Source organism: Anopheles gambiae, chromosome 3, assembly GCF_943734735.2.
Source record: "Anopheles gambiae chromosome 3, idAnoGambNW_F1_1, whole genome shotgun sequence".
NCBI lineage: Eukaryota > Metazoa > Arthropoda > Insecta > Diptera > Culicidae > Anopheles > Anopheles gambiae.
The window spans coordinates 63,741,268-63,758,749 of NC_064602.1; the positions used below are offsets into that span (position 1 = coordinate 63,741,268).

The window sequence follows — 17,482 nt, forward strand, 5'->3', positions numbered from 1 at the left end:
AACACCACAATGTAAGAATTGATAATCGTTAATCCATGCTTTATTTTTTTGTAAGATAAAAACTAAGATTTGAACTACATTCTTTGAAGCTTACATTCCTTGTATTACAAAATACATTGAAAAAAAAAACAATTGGCATATGACCGTTTAAGCCGCCCTTGTTCACGAGGCGTATGAAATGAAAATTATTCCTTTTCTTTGCTCGAAGGGCATGTACATGGCGGTTGGTTTGAATAACATTCTCAAACGAGCCTCTGTATGAAAGCATTTACAATATGGCAGCGATTTTACTACGCATGGTATGCAATTTGCCATTTTATATGACAACAACAGCACAGGTGAACATACAATATTCGTTAATTTAGGCAAACAAAACAACCACTGTTTTCATTTACCTACGTGCGTCCATTTACGACAACAAAGACCTTATTGGTTAAAAACTTGTCCTAACACAAACACCACGGGTCATAAATATGTATAATCCTTGGTAAAATTTACAATAAAGCAAACGCACTCTTTGCTCGCGTATGCTTGAAATGGTAATTCTAGACCGAATATTAAAAATATGTAAATATGCAAATATACCTATGTGTTTAACCCGAAATGGTTAGAAAGTGTTTCCGGGGTGTGATTTTTTTGGCAGGGAGGGTTTCAAACGTATTAAAGAATGTGTATTGCGATATTTGTTTTGCGAAGAACAGATAATTAAGGTATTTTTTTAAAATATGATCAAACTAATGTCAAACAATCGTCATTAGACCGGCAAAAAGGGTGTTATAATTGAGGAGCGCTTCTAACATTAATTGAACGCATGCAAATGTGTTTTTTTATTAACAAACACAACATAAAGGTAGCATGATTTTACCCGCGGCCAAGGTTACCTTTGCGGGCGAGATGAATAATAGGCACGACACTTTTGTTGGGTAGTATGTTGTGAGTCGCTCCTGTAACTCGCAGCCCTTTTAGTTGAGAGAGGATTTACTTGAAAGATATAGTTGTTGTCCTTTCAGTAAAAAACATAGTTTTTTTTTGTAGACTGGTGTCCTTTCTGGAAGAGAGCTTTTACTTTATACCCACACCTATCTCCAATGCTAGCATTGTCCAGGCACGTGTCGTAGACGGCGGCTGGAAGTTCTTTCATGGTCCAACTCACATCATGACTTGTTTTTTACCGCAGGTCAATGGATCTCACACATTCGTTGCATCATTGTAAAGTCCACGTTAGAGCTCCAGTGAAAGTGAACATGAAATTTTGGTTGTTTGCTTTGTTTTATTGAATATTTATCAAAATATGGCTTATTGTATGAAAATACGCCCGAAACCGTAATAATGTGAATCTAAATAAATAATATAAATAAATGGATGAATGTACACCAAAAAAATGATATTCCTCATAAATAATTCCTCATAGTATAATTCCTTAACTATTCAATCTATAAAATATACGGAAATAATGAATTAAATAAATTTTCTTGCGATTCCACGCATTGTTCGCGGTGGAAAAATAATGATCAGCGAAGAATCACAAGGAAATGTATTTAATTCATTATTTCAATATGTTTTATGTTAGGGAATGTGTTGTATATGAATATTTGGGGAATTGAATATCCTTTCTTTTGGTGTACGATAAATCACATTCCGGTAAATATTCAATGAAATATAGCAAAAACCCAAAATTTCACGTTCACTTTCACGCAAGGTCTAAAGCGACCTTTAAGAGTGAAGTTTCGTGCGCGTACGTGGAAGGTTTACCCTTTTTTCTTTGTTTTATTTTTCTCTTTACTCGCAGTCAGTAACATAAAGTGCGTGAATAGAATGTTCTGGCCCATGCAACATGCCTCCGTTTGTGTGAAGATGTGCATGTTTCAATAAACGCGTGAAAATGTGCTCGATGGGATTCCGATTAATCTGACCACACAAAGTAGCCATTAGTGAGACAATGTGAGACATTGAGATCAGTTAATGTAGGTGCATATTGATACGATTTGATAAACTATAGAATTGTTTCGCAGATACTACGAATTATATGTGAATGGTAATAAATGTTTTATGTTTATGTTTATTTAATGATCTATGTACAGTACGGCTCTCTCGATCCATTTGAAGGCTTTACGATGAATGCATAATTAACTTATATGTAACATACAAATACGCGCTATGGGACGAAATGTTGTAAATAACTTTAGACTAAACCATTATTTTTATATATTTACCTGAAACCACACAAAAACTGCAGCATGTATCCAACGATGAGTAGTAGCAGCACTAAGAAAGTTTGTAGATGTCCTATCCAACGACCAAGAAATTCAACATCGCTGGAACTGGGGCGTAGTCCAGCAATGGCAAGTATTACCACATATGGACGAAGAAACTAATATAGCGTGGGAAAATTATCGTTAGAAAATATAATGCAGATGAAGTTACAAATGTGTTAATAAATCTCTCGTTTTTGGCGTTAAGTAATTATAGGATGTCTTTGAAGGATCAACTGCAAATATCGACTTAATTCAAGTCTGAAAAGTAGGTTAATTGAAAAAAAATTGGTTTATGTAAATTTTGTGCTATTTAATTTTAGTTTTATATTATTACTTAGGCAACATAAGATGAGCGTTACTTCTGCACAAAACAAAAAGTTAAATACAGTGTTTTTGCTGTTGACTGCGCGAAGAGTGTCCGAAGTCCTAGTGAAGTTTTCTTTTACTACGTCTCGTTTTTATTTAGTGTTTTTTTATTTAATACAAATTTCAGTTTATATTGATAGCATGTGATTGATTTTGAAACAGACCGCTTATCGAAAGACAAGTTAAAATGCGAGCCAGTGAAAAAAGTATCAAACTGGAAAAAACTAATAAAATTCATAGTCTCTTGTTATTAATCGTGTTATTAATGCACTACACTGTTATTGTTTCTCAACTAGCTTGAAATAAATCACACATGCTATTGTTGTAGTGTATATAGTTTAGTGTATACACTATATTTTTAGTAGTAGAGTATATCAAAATAAGTCTATTGTTTTTTAAATATTTTTTTTTTCAATTGTTCAAGCTACGCGGCATAAATTAATCACGGAATAGAAGTATTCTCTCAACGACTACAAAATAGCTTGTTAAAAGAAACTGATGGGCATTTTGTAAGTTGTAAGGTTAAGTTTTCCTCATTTAAGAATAGTTTACGTTGGGAGATGCATAAGCACTAACGATGTTGTTTTGACGTCTAGTAAGATTTATCAACGAAGTTGTTCCTTCTGGCAAACGATCCCGTTTGTTCCAGCGCAGAAGATGCTTTTTCCGAAATCATAGCTTAGCGTTAGCAGTATCCTGACTATACCTTTTGTAGTACGAGGATAATGATTTTTATTTTTTATTTGATAGACTTGGTTGAGCTGCACGCAAAGTAAACTTTAGTTCATTTAGGGCTTAAACTGCTTATGCTGGAACGAAAGCTACACCTTCACAGGACAAACGAATTGTGGAATAATTGAATGAAACTTGAAATGGATACTTTTTTGCGGAGATAGCTACAATAAAACTATTTATGTGCAAGTTGAGTTTTGTTCAGCTATACAGCCTAGACTAGTTCTTGCCTAGCGATGAAATTCAAGTATAGCTGAATTGTTCATTTTTATTTTGATAGTACTATATTTCGACAATATTTAAGTGTTCTTCGAAACAAGATTTAAAACTTATTTTAAAGAAAAATATGCCAGTTTTTTCTATGATTCCATAATATTACATTGATAGTATTGCATAGTATTATATTGATCAGTATGATGCACTTCCAAAACTTTTTCATTATTGGAGTTTCTATGGAGCTTAAAATTTTTGAAAGTCTTGCACTGGGGACCTTAAATAACTATTTTTAATCATTTAATCTTTTACGACAAGGAACCCATTCATGATGCTATCTACAATAACCAAACTCCCCAAAACATCGTGGATCAAAAGTTTATTGTGAACTAACGCAGATTGTGTAGCGTGCAGTTTGCAATGTGGCTCAGTCAACTCAGAGTAGACACGGTACGAGAAAGTGTTTGCTCTAAGATTGCAAAGGTTTAATAATGAATTGTATCAAGTTGAGTACTTGCCAAGGTAACAAGTCACCATAGTTAAGCGAATTCGCATCCTCCAGTAGTAGTGAATGAGATGTGTTGTAGTGCACGTGGCAGACATTTGTTTAAGTGCTGTGAAATTTCGTAGTGCTTTATCAAATTTAGGAGCTCATCTTTGTTACCGTGAAGAAAAACTTTCAACTGTTTACAGTTCGTACTGAATTGTACGCTTCATTCTTTGGTTTTTGGTGTCATAAAAAATGTTTGCCTTAATTATCCAGTTCCTAAAAATTTAATTCCATTCCTGAGCTAGGAAAATAAATTTTAAATGGTATGCTTACCTTACGTTTGCAGAACCGCAGCGTAACAGACGTAGGCTCAGCTTCAGTAATTTCGTCAATCTGTAATATATGTAACATATATTACAAATACTGGGTCTTCTTATTTGGCTCAACAATTGTAGTCGATGTAGGCTTTCAATTAACGGACCTGACTATCTATGCTTTTTCGGTTTAGCTATAGCCAAAAAGCTTGAATTCATGATGGATATGTTGTATATTCGTCGTTGATTAAAGGGATTTCCCAGTTATTGAATGTGTAATACAACGCTTTATTGAGCAATTTCTTGCCGAAATAAAAGCTTTTTGATTTCGCGCGCGTATTCTACCATGTTACATTTTTTCGGTTATTACATTCTACCATGTTTGAATTACGCATTTGAATAACATCGTATTTACACAGTGTCCTCCATTTAACACCTATTTCGCCCACATTAAGCATACGTGATCACCACCATTACACAAGAGACTATCGCTTTTCCCGTGCTGTGGCAAACATATTATACAAAACTTTCCAATCGTCGCCAGAGTGCGGTGTTCGTAACTAACTTTTAGCTCCCAATAGAACAAAAACTTGGCAAACGACCAACGTCCAAAACTAGAGTTCGAGGGTTTTATTTTGGATGCACGGTCGGAGAACAGCAGAAATCAATTTATATTTAAATTTCAACATTGTACACATGCAGCGAAGAGGGGCAGCATTGGCAATAGGGATTTTAACGTAAAATTATCACACATAGTATGGTGTAAGTTGTTTGGTAGGTGCTACACTGTCTGGGACTTTGGAAATAAAAAGGAAAAAGCTTTAAGGGCTAAGTAAGCTTTCAATTCTACTGAGATTCTTCTACGTACTTTTACCTGAAAATCTGTTGCGAGAGATGTAAAAAAGCACTACTTATTTATTTATTTTTTAAATTTTGAGAATGACGTCTTTTTCTGTCTTTATTGATAACACTTCCTGTGCTAACGATTTATATCCGTCTCAAGGTATTTCCTCCTTTTTGTTTTGTCTTATACCAGCTTGGTGATATACTTCGTATAATAGATCTATTATTTCTGTTTTTATATCGGTTTTAAAAAGTAATATTTGAGTAGGTAGAGAAAAGCATTTGTAAGAATGCAGCATTTCATGATTTTTAATGTCTTCGCTAGACATAAGAAAATAGCAAAAAATATCATTTGAAGTAGTTGGTGAAAAAGTTTAATTATTTATTCTTTAATTTAATTTGACAAAAAGATAATTTTTATTTGTGAGGTTTCATCACGGCAAATGGTCACTGTGCATTGTTTTCATTTTTTTTTTCAAAGAATCATTTTAATTATAATTACTGATATACACCGTATTGCTTCGAATTACGGACACGTAAGGCATATTTGACATTTAATATTTTCTTAATTTTCTTAATTTAATTTAAATCAGTCAAACCTCTATATAACTTATTTTACTTTTTTTATAAAATGTTTTATTGAAAACGTGCTTAGGTTCTATTTAACATTAATATTTACAAGGAACAACGCAGAACTTCTATGTCAATCACAGCATCATTGTTTCCAATGCACAGTGGGCAACGGCCATACAAACGCCGGGATGAAAATCAATTCCTCGTGCTATTGCAGTTTTTCTTCATTTAATACAATTGTTCTTACTATACAGGGTAGTCCTACACTAAAATCGTCAAGACAGCGAATAAAACTTAATAATTATCGCTCACAACATTGCATTCTTGCGTATCAGTTAACAGCATCAACAGTAAGTGTTAGGAATTAAAACGAAGGTGCAATAAGTTTCTGACTGAACATGTATTTTTAAAGTATTACGCACTAAAAAAGTTGTGTTTTTTAATGGTTTGTTTGGAAAAGAGCTGATTCCTATCTTACGACCTTTTTTAAACTATTTTTCTTCTCTTCAGCTTTGTTTTTTGCCTGTTTGTTTCAAATGCCCGTTTATGACAGGTAGTTGGATACTGGTGGTTAATGGCTCATACAACAACACGTCAAAATCGCTCGCGCTATTTTCAAGAAAAAGTTTAATAATTTTCGGGGTCGCAGATGGTCGCAGCTAATTTCAACGTCAAAACGTAGGAAAAATGTTGATCTTTCCTATGATATACGACACACGAGTGAAATCGAGTCGAATCATAAAAAAAATTCACTCTCCAAAATGAAAATATCCAAAAATTCGGCAATGATGTTTGGTTTTCAATCATTAATGAACTTTAACAACAAGTTTTTGCAAAATATTCAGACATTACATCAAAGTATGACAAAAAACCTTTTCAATGACACATTAATTATCAAAATCTAACCATCATATACTAAAATATGATGGTTTATGTTCGGTCGAAAAATAGCTCAAATTTGGGACAAAAAACACAAAGTTTACACTTTGATGGCCTATATCTCAGTAAGTTTAAGATAAAAACGTGATTTTTTTTGGTTTCAACTAAGTTTAAGTATCTATTTTAAGAAAATGATTATGGTGTTAACCTGCGATGAAGTTGGTTTTTCGAGTTTTATACAGGCGTTTGCCCAATGTGCAATGATGTGGATGATCGATTACAAAAAATGCAAAAAACAACACCAGAAAGAAAATAAGTACTATAGCCAATACGGCCCTAAGGAAAATATCAGGATGTACCAAAACAACCCCGATTAATTCACTGCATGCCATAAATGCAGAAATCTCATTAGAAATAAGGTGTAAATATATAGCAAACAAAGAAATGACCAAAGCTTACACAGTTAGCCCCACAATAAGAGAACAACTGTTGAACGCAGTACGAAATAACACAAACAAGAAAACATTAACAGCACAACAACAATTATTTCAAGAGAACAGAAGTACCATACAAAACATAGCCATAAGTAGAATAAACGACATAGAACATAACGTAAGCATAAATACCAGCATAAAAAACAAGATAGAAGAGAAGAAAAATAGGAATAAACAAGTAACAAAACAAATAGTATTAGAGAACATAAATGAACAAATGAAAAAAAGAAATAACATATTCACAGATGGAAGTAAACAGAAAGAAAAATACGGAATAGGAATATACATACAGAAAGGACAAGAAAACTGGTATCGTAGCATTAAAGCAAATAACGAAGCTTGCATAGCAAGCATAGAACTGAAAGCAATTGAAATAGCTATGAAAATGGCAGAAGAACTAAAGATGGAGAGACCAACAATATACATGGATAGTCTAACAAGCTGTAATATCCTGAAAAAAGCCAAAAATGAAGAAGAAATTGAAGAAACGATATATAATATAATAGAAATAGGAAATAGATTAAAGGCAAAAATATGGTGGATACCCGCACATGTAGGAATACATGGAAACGAATGTGCGGATAGATTAGCCAAAGAAGCAACAATCTCAAATATAACAACAGAAAACAAAATAAGATTGGTAGATGCGTATGAAAGATATAAAATAGAAATGATAAAGAAAACAAAAATCTGGTACGAGGAACAATGTCAAAACAAAGGAGAAAAATTCCAGGCATTTCAAAGAAAATTTGAAATGATACCGTGGGAAAAAGATATTGACATAAACCCGGAAGAAGTGAGAACAATAAACAAATTGTTAACAGGACACGACCTGTCACCATTTTGGCTGGCCAAAATAAAATTAGTAGAATCAGGAGTGTGCCAAATATGCCAAACACAAAATACAGGGCGGCATATGGTTTTTAACTGCAAAAAATACGAAACAAATAGAGGAGACATAACATTTGATAGATTAAAAGAAAGATGGAAATAAAAATCAGGATATGAAATTAAAAAAATTACCAAATTCATGAAGGAAAATCAAATAGGAATTTAAAAAATACAAACAAAATAACATAGAAAGACAAAAATGAATTCAAGAAAAAAAAATAACAAAATAACAAAAAAAGCAAATGACAACTGTCAGGTTAAAATATAGAGTGGGTAAATCCTTGAATACATTTGAAACGTCAAATGTAGGGGAATACATCCTCACTCACCAAAGAAGAAGAAGAAGAAGATGTGGATGACGTAGTTCGCAAACAAACTTAGGATATGGTTACGTTTACCTGCACTAATGCCATTTAGTACAGGCAAACGCAACAAACCGAACAATAATGTTGACGAAGACGGACACCCTCAAAATTACAACGCTAATTCGCTGGTGCAGAATCTGCCAAGCATCAGCAACTCTTTTGCAGCCAGCGAATTTGTGTTCCAGAGTGTCTATTGCAGGACAAAACGAACATGACGGAGATGGGACGCGGTTCATTCGATGCAGCAGCTCTCCATGGCTGATCTTGCTGTTTACCAGCAAGAAGAGCGTACTGCGTTGAAGGGACGATAGACAGGAACGATGAATATTGCGCCAGAGTAGCCGCCAATTCACTGACGGATTTTCCAAGACTACCTTCGGCTCAAGTAGCACTTCCGTCAGTGTTTAGCGAATCCAGCGTGTCGTGATGGCGTCTGATGTTGGATGATAACCAAGTTGCTGTATGACGATCAGTGTTGTTAACTGTTGACATTTTTCATGACAGTCACCGTAAACAGCCGGTCAAAATAATTTTTGGCTGATGACATTCAATGCTTCCACGACACGACTGTCATTAAACGAAATTCATTCGTGTCGCTACCGTCAGGGCTGATGCAATGACATGAAATGTAAACAATGTAGTCTGAATGTCGTTTGACATTTTTTGAACAACACAAATCGATACGATCGGAGGATTATGAAGTGTATCGTCGCTGAATATGGGGATTCTAGTGAAATAGCAAAAACTAGTGAAACGAAAGCCTTTGCACCGCACGCTCTGTTGTAGTTTGACATGAATACGGCCGTTTGCAATACGACACAGTTCACGATTCATACAGGTTGGCGAATGTCAAATGAATGTATCTTGAAAATGTCTTCATGTCAAATGACATTTTTTGACGGGAATGTCAAATGACAGAGAGAGATGGGAATGGGAAGCTTCAAATCGAATGAATGTTTACAATTTTATGTCGATGAACGTCACCGTTCGCAACAATGATGACGATACGCAGTACTGAAGCAAATATTATACATTTGAGAAAAAATAAGGATTTCCAATAATTATACACGAAATATTGCTAAAATCCCAAAATGGCAACGATATTTTGATTCATATTCCGGACAATTTAGAGTTCATTTTTCAAATTACAGTCGTTTCGATCAATATTCCGGACAGCCTCAAAATTTGGTCTTTAATTTTTATATTCACACTACACCTTTTTTAGTTGTTGTCTTATTTTATGTTCCGAATACTGAATTCTGAGTGAAGGAGTTCTCCTAGATTGACAGAACGACGGACTTAAAAACAACGGGGTTTGGGTGCTGTTTTTTATGCACTCGTAAGTGCATAAAACCAAGGAACTGTTACACGAATTGAGGATCTATTCCGTAAAGCATTTGTCAGATACATTAAAGCATTTGTCACATACATCTTTAAATATCGTTGTTTTAATCTCATTAACATTTTCTAAAAAACATATTTTCATGCAATTAATCACAATTTACTTCGGCTATCCGTAATTTAAAACAAGATAAAATATCTTGCTTCGAATTGTACAGCATCATGTGACAAAACACTGTTTGTCACGTTAATAACTACTTCCACTGAGGATTCCGATGAATTTCAATGCATGTGGGTGCGATTACAAGGAATAATCGAAGAAAAAATACTGGTGTCAGTTTGAAACAAAACTAAAAAGATTGATTTACTGTGGCATCATGGTCTACTAAACGACAGACACACTTTTAATTTATTCTAGTACATCATAGCATTTTTTTTTTCAAATTAAATAGCGGTATGGCCACGGACTGAATATGATGAAATACAAAAAAAAAAACATACCGAGTGTCCGGAATTTGAAGTTGTCCGTAATTTAAATCATACCGGTTTTAATTTTAAATCTAACTGTATATAAATACATTTCGAATTTGCAATCATATTTGTTAATAAGCAATTCAATGTAGACATAAACTACCTACCTTTTCATATTTTTTAAACGTACAAAAAGTGAAGTCAGTGGAACTAAAACTAAAAATCTAAAAAAGTGAATGGAAGTAGATGTCAATACATCAAATTGACAAACTCTAGTCGAATCAAGATTTTGCAAGTGGCAAAACGGTGTAACTTTTTAAAACTAATCTGTTTGAAGTGTAATGTTCGAAAAATATTATCCTTTTTGCATATTAGATATTAAACCAATAAGTTAGACAGTTTTACTAATAATAAAATATCGTATCATAACATTACAACAAAACCATACACATTGGTAAGATTATAGGTACTTTAAAATAATTCAAATAAATGAATAAACGACTTAAAAGATGTGTATTTTGAACCGTTATTTACAATGGAACATATATCTACGATAAACTTCGATTAAAAGCTTTACATTCAAAAATGCATTTCTATCGAAAGCTTTTAAAAAAGGCCTCCATTTTTCCAAACGTATCCCTATTCGTATCGATATATAAGCAAATGTCAAACCACCGACAAATGTCATCGGTGGTCAGCTTCCGATGTCCATCATGTTAACGGCATGCTTGTTCGATAATATAACCATTTCGAGTATCCAGGGAGCAGTGAAACCGTAGTTGCAGTTTCATCTCCGTAGGGATTTTCCCACCAAAAGGTGTGAAACGGGATCAGCTACAAAAAAGGGTAAGGAATGAATGCATCGAGTAGACACATTTCACTGCAAATCCCATAAATCAATGCCAGCACAACCAGAGGCCTCATGCCAGTCTCGGTGTCGGTTGCTAGTGCAAATGCAAAACGTTAAATGGAATGATCGATGGACGGTGAATTGGGTGACGCTTTGTCGCTCCGTAACGAACGTAGCACTGTTGTGGATTGTTTTTTTTATTCATGTATCATTTTATTTAAAAAAAAAGTTGAATGTCATCTGGAATCTGCACCGAGAGTGATTGGAAATGGTGGTGAAAACCCGTTTGCTGAATTTTTTTTAGCCTAACGAAACCTCAGATATAGAATGACGATCTATGGTATCGTTGGAAATGGCAAATGGATGCCTAATGAAATTGGGTGCTTATCGGCAAAGGATCGATTGGCAAAGCTCTCTAGATAAATAAGTGCTGATAAATTATTTCATCGACAAATGAGATATTGTTACAACGCGGGATATTTTTCATATTTAGTTTGATATTCGTACATGTCATGTAATTTTGAAGTTGTTTTCATGAATCTTATTTTTTTAATTGTTTTTCAAATTAATATCCAATCATTTAGGAATGAGAAATTGTAAGGTTTAACAATTCTAGCTACACACTTAAACACACTTTACTATCCAAGTTGAAAATATATAGCCGAAACTTCCCGGCTGTTGATTATTTTACTAATGTATGAGTTAAAGTTTTCTTGAGCGATAACGAATTATCGAAAAGTTAGTTGGTTTTATTTTTTTACCGAATTTCGGAAAAAACATGTGTTGAGCTTGTATTTAGTTTAGTCTGACTTTAGTAGTGGTGACATAAATCTCAACTGCTAGTCAGACTCAACTCAGATCATATCCGACATCTCAGTTCTGTGTATCTGGGTTATTTTTTACCGAGACTAGGCCACAAATATTTAGATATAATTTAATACGATTTTGAGATACAATATTGCTTGTACCCTAAAGTCGTGATCCAATACGGATATCAATTGTTTAATTATTCCATACAAACTCCTTTGAATGTACAGTGGTGGCCATCTTAACTAAAATACTTTATTAACAGTCTTCAAACAATTCTGTTTATTTAACTGTTTCAAGTTGTAACCAACAAGCATATTAATTTGTATTAAATTTTTTATTTTTATTTTTAATAATATTATCAGAATGCCAGAATTCACCGAAAAAATACTATTTATTGAAGTGTTCCACTTAGCAATAATGACTTTTTCAACCGATCCTACATAATATGAAGTGTTCAAATTGATATGGCAGAAATATATGCATAAGACGAAGAGAGGCATACATGAAAATTTCAATATTAGGACCAGTCAGTATGTTTAAATATTTTCGTTGAAATGCTGCATCAAAAACCATTTAATTGTTGTTTTTTTTCGTAATTTGGCAAATGTTTATTGTATCAAAAAAATCTTCAAATGGGTGATCGGTGGCTAGAAAATGAAGGTTTGACGACTGAATGAAGTTCTACCGGGAAATATCCCAAAAGCACGTATATTGATGAAAAATGTAGATATATTGTTAACAAAGCATTCTATAAAGAATGCAAAATAAAGCAGCCAGCTGCAACAATTTGCCTGTTTTCGAATGAAATGGACGGACCTCATAAGCCCACTTGATTTTCGTAGATTTACATAACGTTTGAAAAAGAACTTTTTCGGGCTGGCTATAGAAACAAAACTATGCGAAATAATGTCTTTCCATGAACATCCTTGGAAAGGTAATTATTTAAACTTACTTTCAAAAATAAATATTCGCCCCTGCGAGCTATCTATCGTCAGTTATCCGGAATGTTTGTCAGTGCGGACGAACACATTCGTGTAGGCATGTATTAAGATCTACCTTCTTTTATAATTGCTTATAATAATTGATTTTTATAATTGCTTCTTAGTTTTCGCGACAAAATTGTTGGTTCGCGGACTTGGATGTCATATCGAAATTCCGCCAATTTTCGCCTGAAATGATCCTATTGAGTTTTAGTGTCATTATTTGACGGTGCAGGCCGGTCGCGTGGTACTGTCGTCAACTCAAACGACTTAACAACATGCCCGTCATGGGTTCAAACCTCGGATGGATTCAAACCTGACTATCCTGCTATGGTAACAATAAGTCACTGAAAGCCAAGCTCACTTCTCACTAGTGGGTACAGACAGGCCTGGACCGACAGCGATTGTTGTGCCAAAGAAGAAGACAGTTTAACACCTAGATTACAAACTTCCTGTTGACGATCTAACACGCTGCCTAATAGCGAATATTTATACTTGATCGTTTTTCAAGTCTATGAAACGATATAATAAAAAAAATATATCTAGATCATTTTTAGACACCAAGTACCAAACACCAAGTATGACTCTTTTCGTCCATGAGGCCCCTATTGGGCACAGAAGTTCTCGATGAGACTACTGTACACACTGTTGTATGTGCTGGAATTACCATCCACGGGGCCCCTAAATTGACGGGCCCCCCGTGGCCGCTCAGTCCGCGTACCGTTAAATCCGCCACTGCGTGGATGTTTACTTTACTTCTATTTTGTACCCAATCTGATGGTATAATTAAAAAAAAAAAAGGATGAAACATAGCTAAAAACAACATAGCGAATCAAACCCTAAAGGCCTTGATACACATAATCATTGTTTCTGTATGATGCACCGTATTTATGGAGAATTCGTTTTTGTGGTTGCTTTTATGCTCTGCTTATACACTTGGGATTCTTGGCACATAGCTTAGCTAACGATTTCGTCGAATAGTATACTGCGTGTCCTAGTGTTATGCTGTTGAACTTTCAACAAACTCAACCGTACAAGTTTCGACACGGGAAAAGTGCAGATAGAGAGTGCATTATGCTGATTTGATGAAGCCTAGCAAAATGGGTTGGCAAAAGGTTGGCAAAAACGTTTAGTATCTTTCAAAGCTATGCTGTTGAGTTGACGACGAGTGGAGGGTTCAGATAACAGTTTTTGTTACAAAAAAGTCAAAGGCTGTTGAAATGATTTTTTCCATTATGAAAACAGGATAAACCAACTAGGGCATTTTACTAACATCCTATTCTTCGACTGTTTACATAACGTGTTTTGGAGAACCTGCTTAAAAGTATTTATATATTTAAAACTCCACTCATAAAGAGAGCTAAACTAGAACGAAAAAGTTGTCAGAATACGAGCATACTTCAAATCTCTCCTGAGACTAAAGATCATATGGAATTGTACATTCCAGTTACAGTGTGTCGGGTTTCATTAGGTGCGTTTTGCATGAATCTCTTAAGTTTTGTCACAGGTGAGAGTGCTTTGCTTCGTTGGTTGAGGTTGAGAGGATTAGAATTTTTCCATTTTCCCCATATAAACAGATTGCTTTTGCATGCTCTTTACTTGGAGTGGAAACGCAAAGAAACAGCTTACTCTAATCTCTCGCATTCCTTCGCCAGCTGGTACTATGCCCGGACCCTTTCGAATAGCGTTCTATTTATCCTTTCAGCGTCGATGCACCTGGTCGCACAGCTGCAAAGAGCCTGTTTTAAAATTGATTCAGAAAATGGTCGCTTCCTCATGTGTTGGAGAGATTCTGCAGCCCGGTAACGGAACAGGTAGTACCGTTTGGTATTGCTAAGTTTGCCCAAGGTGAGCTAAGCGAGTAACATTGTTCACATGCGGGACAAAAAAGAAGAGTTGATAAAAAGGACTGAACTACTGTCTTGTTAAGCTTGCCCTCTACCAGAAGCGGAGTCCGAATCACTTGCATTAGTCGAGAAAAGCTGACACATGGTTTGCGTTTCATCACTTTGATCTCTCGGGAGCACACGGGAAGTCGTTTGCTTTCTATTCACTTTCTTGATGGACCCAGCGAATATGGTTTTTTGCTTTCCCTGATAACACAATGCACCTGTGAGAGAATTCACCCCCTATTCTGCCCCCCTTCAATGCCCCTTTCCCCTAACGAACGGTATGTAGCAACGAGCGAGTGAAACGTGCACTTACGATCACATTCTCATCGATGCACTCCATATCGCTGCTGTGCGAAGCGTCCGGCGCGTGTGTCAGCACGTTGGAAGTGGTCGAGAGAGACGAGCACGAAATTGTCGTGGCTCCAACCGCCGAGGACTGATCCATTTTTGATGAGTTCTGAAAACTACAAACTCAAGCGAACTGCTTTCTCGGCTGATGGTGATGAGCTGAATTCGATTATGCACCCTTTGCAGTGTCGAGTTTGAGTGTTGGCTGGTCGCTTATCTTCAAACTTTTGAACTTGGTGGTTTCGCTCTGCTTCTGCTCAGGATAAGGAATGATTTGAAGAATCAGAGCTTAAAAAAACTTTAAGAAAAGAACAAGGGTGCTCTAGGTAATGATGCTTTATGTAGGGGAAACCCTCTCCAATGAAGTTCTTTAAAAGAGATCGTGCAGTGGAAAAGAGTGGATGAGAAAAGATTGAAAATATGAATATATACGTATGCCACCACTTCTAAGCGATTGCAGCTTGGCGAAGGGAATATAATAAGCATTTATGTTCGAGTTTTGTTGGCCTCAAGGCTGACCTCGTGGCTCTTTCGAGATTCCAATGCAAATTAAATTTAGCGTACACACTCTTGATGGAGCCTTGAATTGAAATCAAATCAAGTGCAAAAGATGTTAGTATTTCGTGATCAGTGTGACTTTTGGATAGTGCTATTTTGTTTTGGATGTCAATTATATAAACAAATAAAATCTCAGTTGCTGGAACACTCATTGTTCACTCCATGACAAAATTAGCATAATAGCACATCGGAACGATTTCATTGCACTGTAATAAAAAGGTGCAAAATAATCTAGAAACATTTCCGTAGGAATATGTTACCCACATTGCTCTTGTTTTTTTACTCAGCTTTGTTTTTGTTATTACGGTATCAAATTTGGTTCGATTTTATTCACTGCAGTCTTTTATAGCTGTGCTTATCATCGGTATACGAGTGGAATTGAAACTGACACTGCTTGCTCTTGAACGCACTGATAACTCACTCTTTAAAATTTATATCATTTGCATATTTTTCTATGAATAATACTTGATTTTACACTGTCAATTTGTTGTAAGAACCACAATAGTAAAAAAATCAGCCTTATTCAGCTAACACAGGTTTATTTGATAAATGTGTCATTTTAGATTTTTAAAGGTGCATTACCACGAGGTGCTTTGGTGCACATCAAAAGCAACACTGACAAAAATGGGACCAAAATCATTCTTCCATTCTCGCTTCACCAAAATACACACTAAATACACTGAAAACCAACTCTAGTGTGTGAAGATCACATGCAAATGATCGCAAAAAACATAGACAAAATCAACCATGACGTCACTAATGACGATTACGATAGACTTGTCTATGTAATTGTAAATTGGCAGAAAATTATCAACGCTGATGGTATTTGGTTTGTGTTATCGGTACGGTTTTTGGCTGTTTTTGATAGTGTTAGTCCGTTTCGTTTCAGCCAAGAAATGGAAGGTAAATAAACTCCTAACACGAACACACACGCAAATAAACACGATTGCGATAAGGTCCTGCTTGACCGAAAAACATCACAAAAAAGTTACACTAGTTGTACTCATTAGTGTAAATGCACACAGCTTCGAAACACGTTTTGTATTGAATTGTTTATTTTTTTATTATCTCACTGCTTAGTTAGTTTTCTAAAGCTAATGTGAAGCGCTACTTTTGATTTGCGGTCTAAGTGATTTGTTTTAACTGTAGCATAATTTGAAACAAAACTATTATTTTTAAAATATGTATAATAAATGTGTTGTGTTTTAATTTGTTTCAAATTGATTCTCGAGATCTCTCGAGGTTTTCACAAATCATTTAGTGATTGCTACCTTCTTCTTTAATCCCATCGTACTTTTAACGAACCAGGGATAGTTTGACGATAATCAATAACCGGCTTAACTTGATTTTGTAAAGTCGCGAAGGCATCACCTCCTTTAAGTAAGCATCTTATCAGATTTGAGATAAATGAAGAAAAAACAGAGCAATCAGATACTCAATGCAGTTATTACATGTAAATGTTGTTTAATTTTTTTTTCATAGTTATTTTTTTTTCTTTTCTTTGGCTCAACAACCGATGTCGGTCAAGGCCTGCCTGTACCCACTTGTGGGCTTGGCTTCCAGTGACTAATTGATTCCCCCCATAGCAGGATAGTCAGTCCTACGTATGGCGGCGCGGTTTATTTGGGGATTGAACCCATGGCGGGCATGTTGTTAAGTCGTACGAGTTGACGACTGTACTACGAGACCGGCTTTCATAGTTATACCGAATCCAAAAAATGCTCATGCAATGCACTCAGATCAGATCACTCGTTAAATAATTATTCTTTAACTATTTCCTTCTTAGGTACAGACCAAATTTGAGTTGTATACGTATT

The 17,482-nt window shown here is 35.1% G+C and overlaps 1 protein-coding gene across 7 annotated transcripts in view; it reads right to left on the reverse strand.

The window, feature by feature from the left end:
* LOC1275269 (uncharacterized) overlaps window positions 1-16,348 on the reverse strand; it is a 36,943-nt gene extending 20,595 nt beyond the window's left edge. The window contains exons 1-4 of one of the 7 annotated variants that reach the window (XM_061662012.1): window positions 16,248-16,348; window positions 15,073-15,360; window positions 4,390-4,449; window positions 2,214-2,371 (exon numbers count right to left, since the gene is read on the reverse strand). In XM_061662012.1, the coding sequence (XP_061517996.1) occupies window positions 2,214-2,371; window positions 4,390-4,449; window positions 15,073-15,204 (350 nt within the window). In that variant the 5' untranslated portion in view covers window positions 15,205-15,360; window positions 16,248-16,348. Of the gene's footprint in view, window positions 1-2,213; window positions 2,372-4,389; window positions 4,450-15,072; window positions 15,406-15,929 lie in introns of all 7 variants that reach the window. The other 6 variants (XM_061662010.1, XM_061662011.1, XM_061662007.1 and 3 more) reach the window with 6 other exon arrangements.
* Between the last annotated feature and the right edge of the window lie 1,134 nt (window positions 16,349-17,482).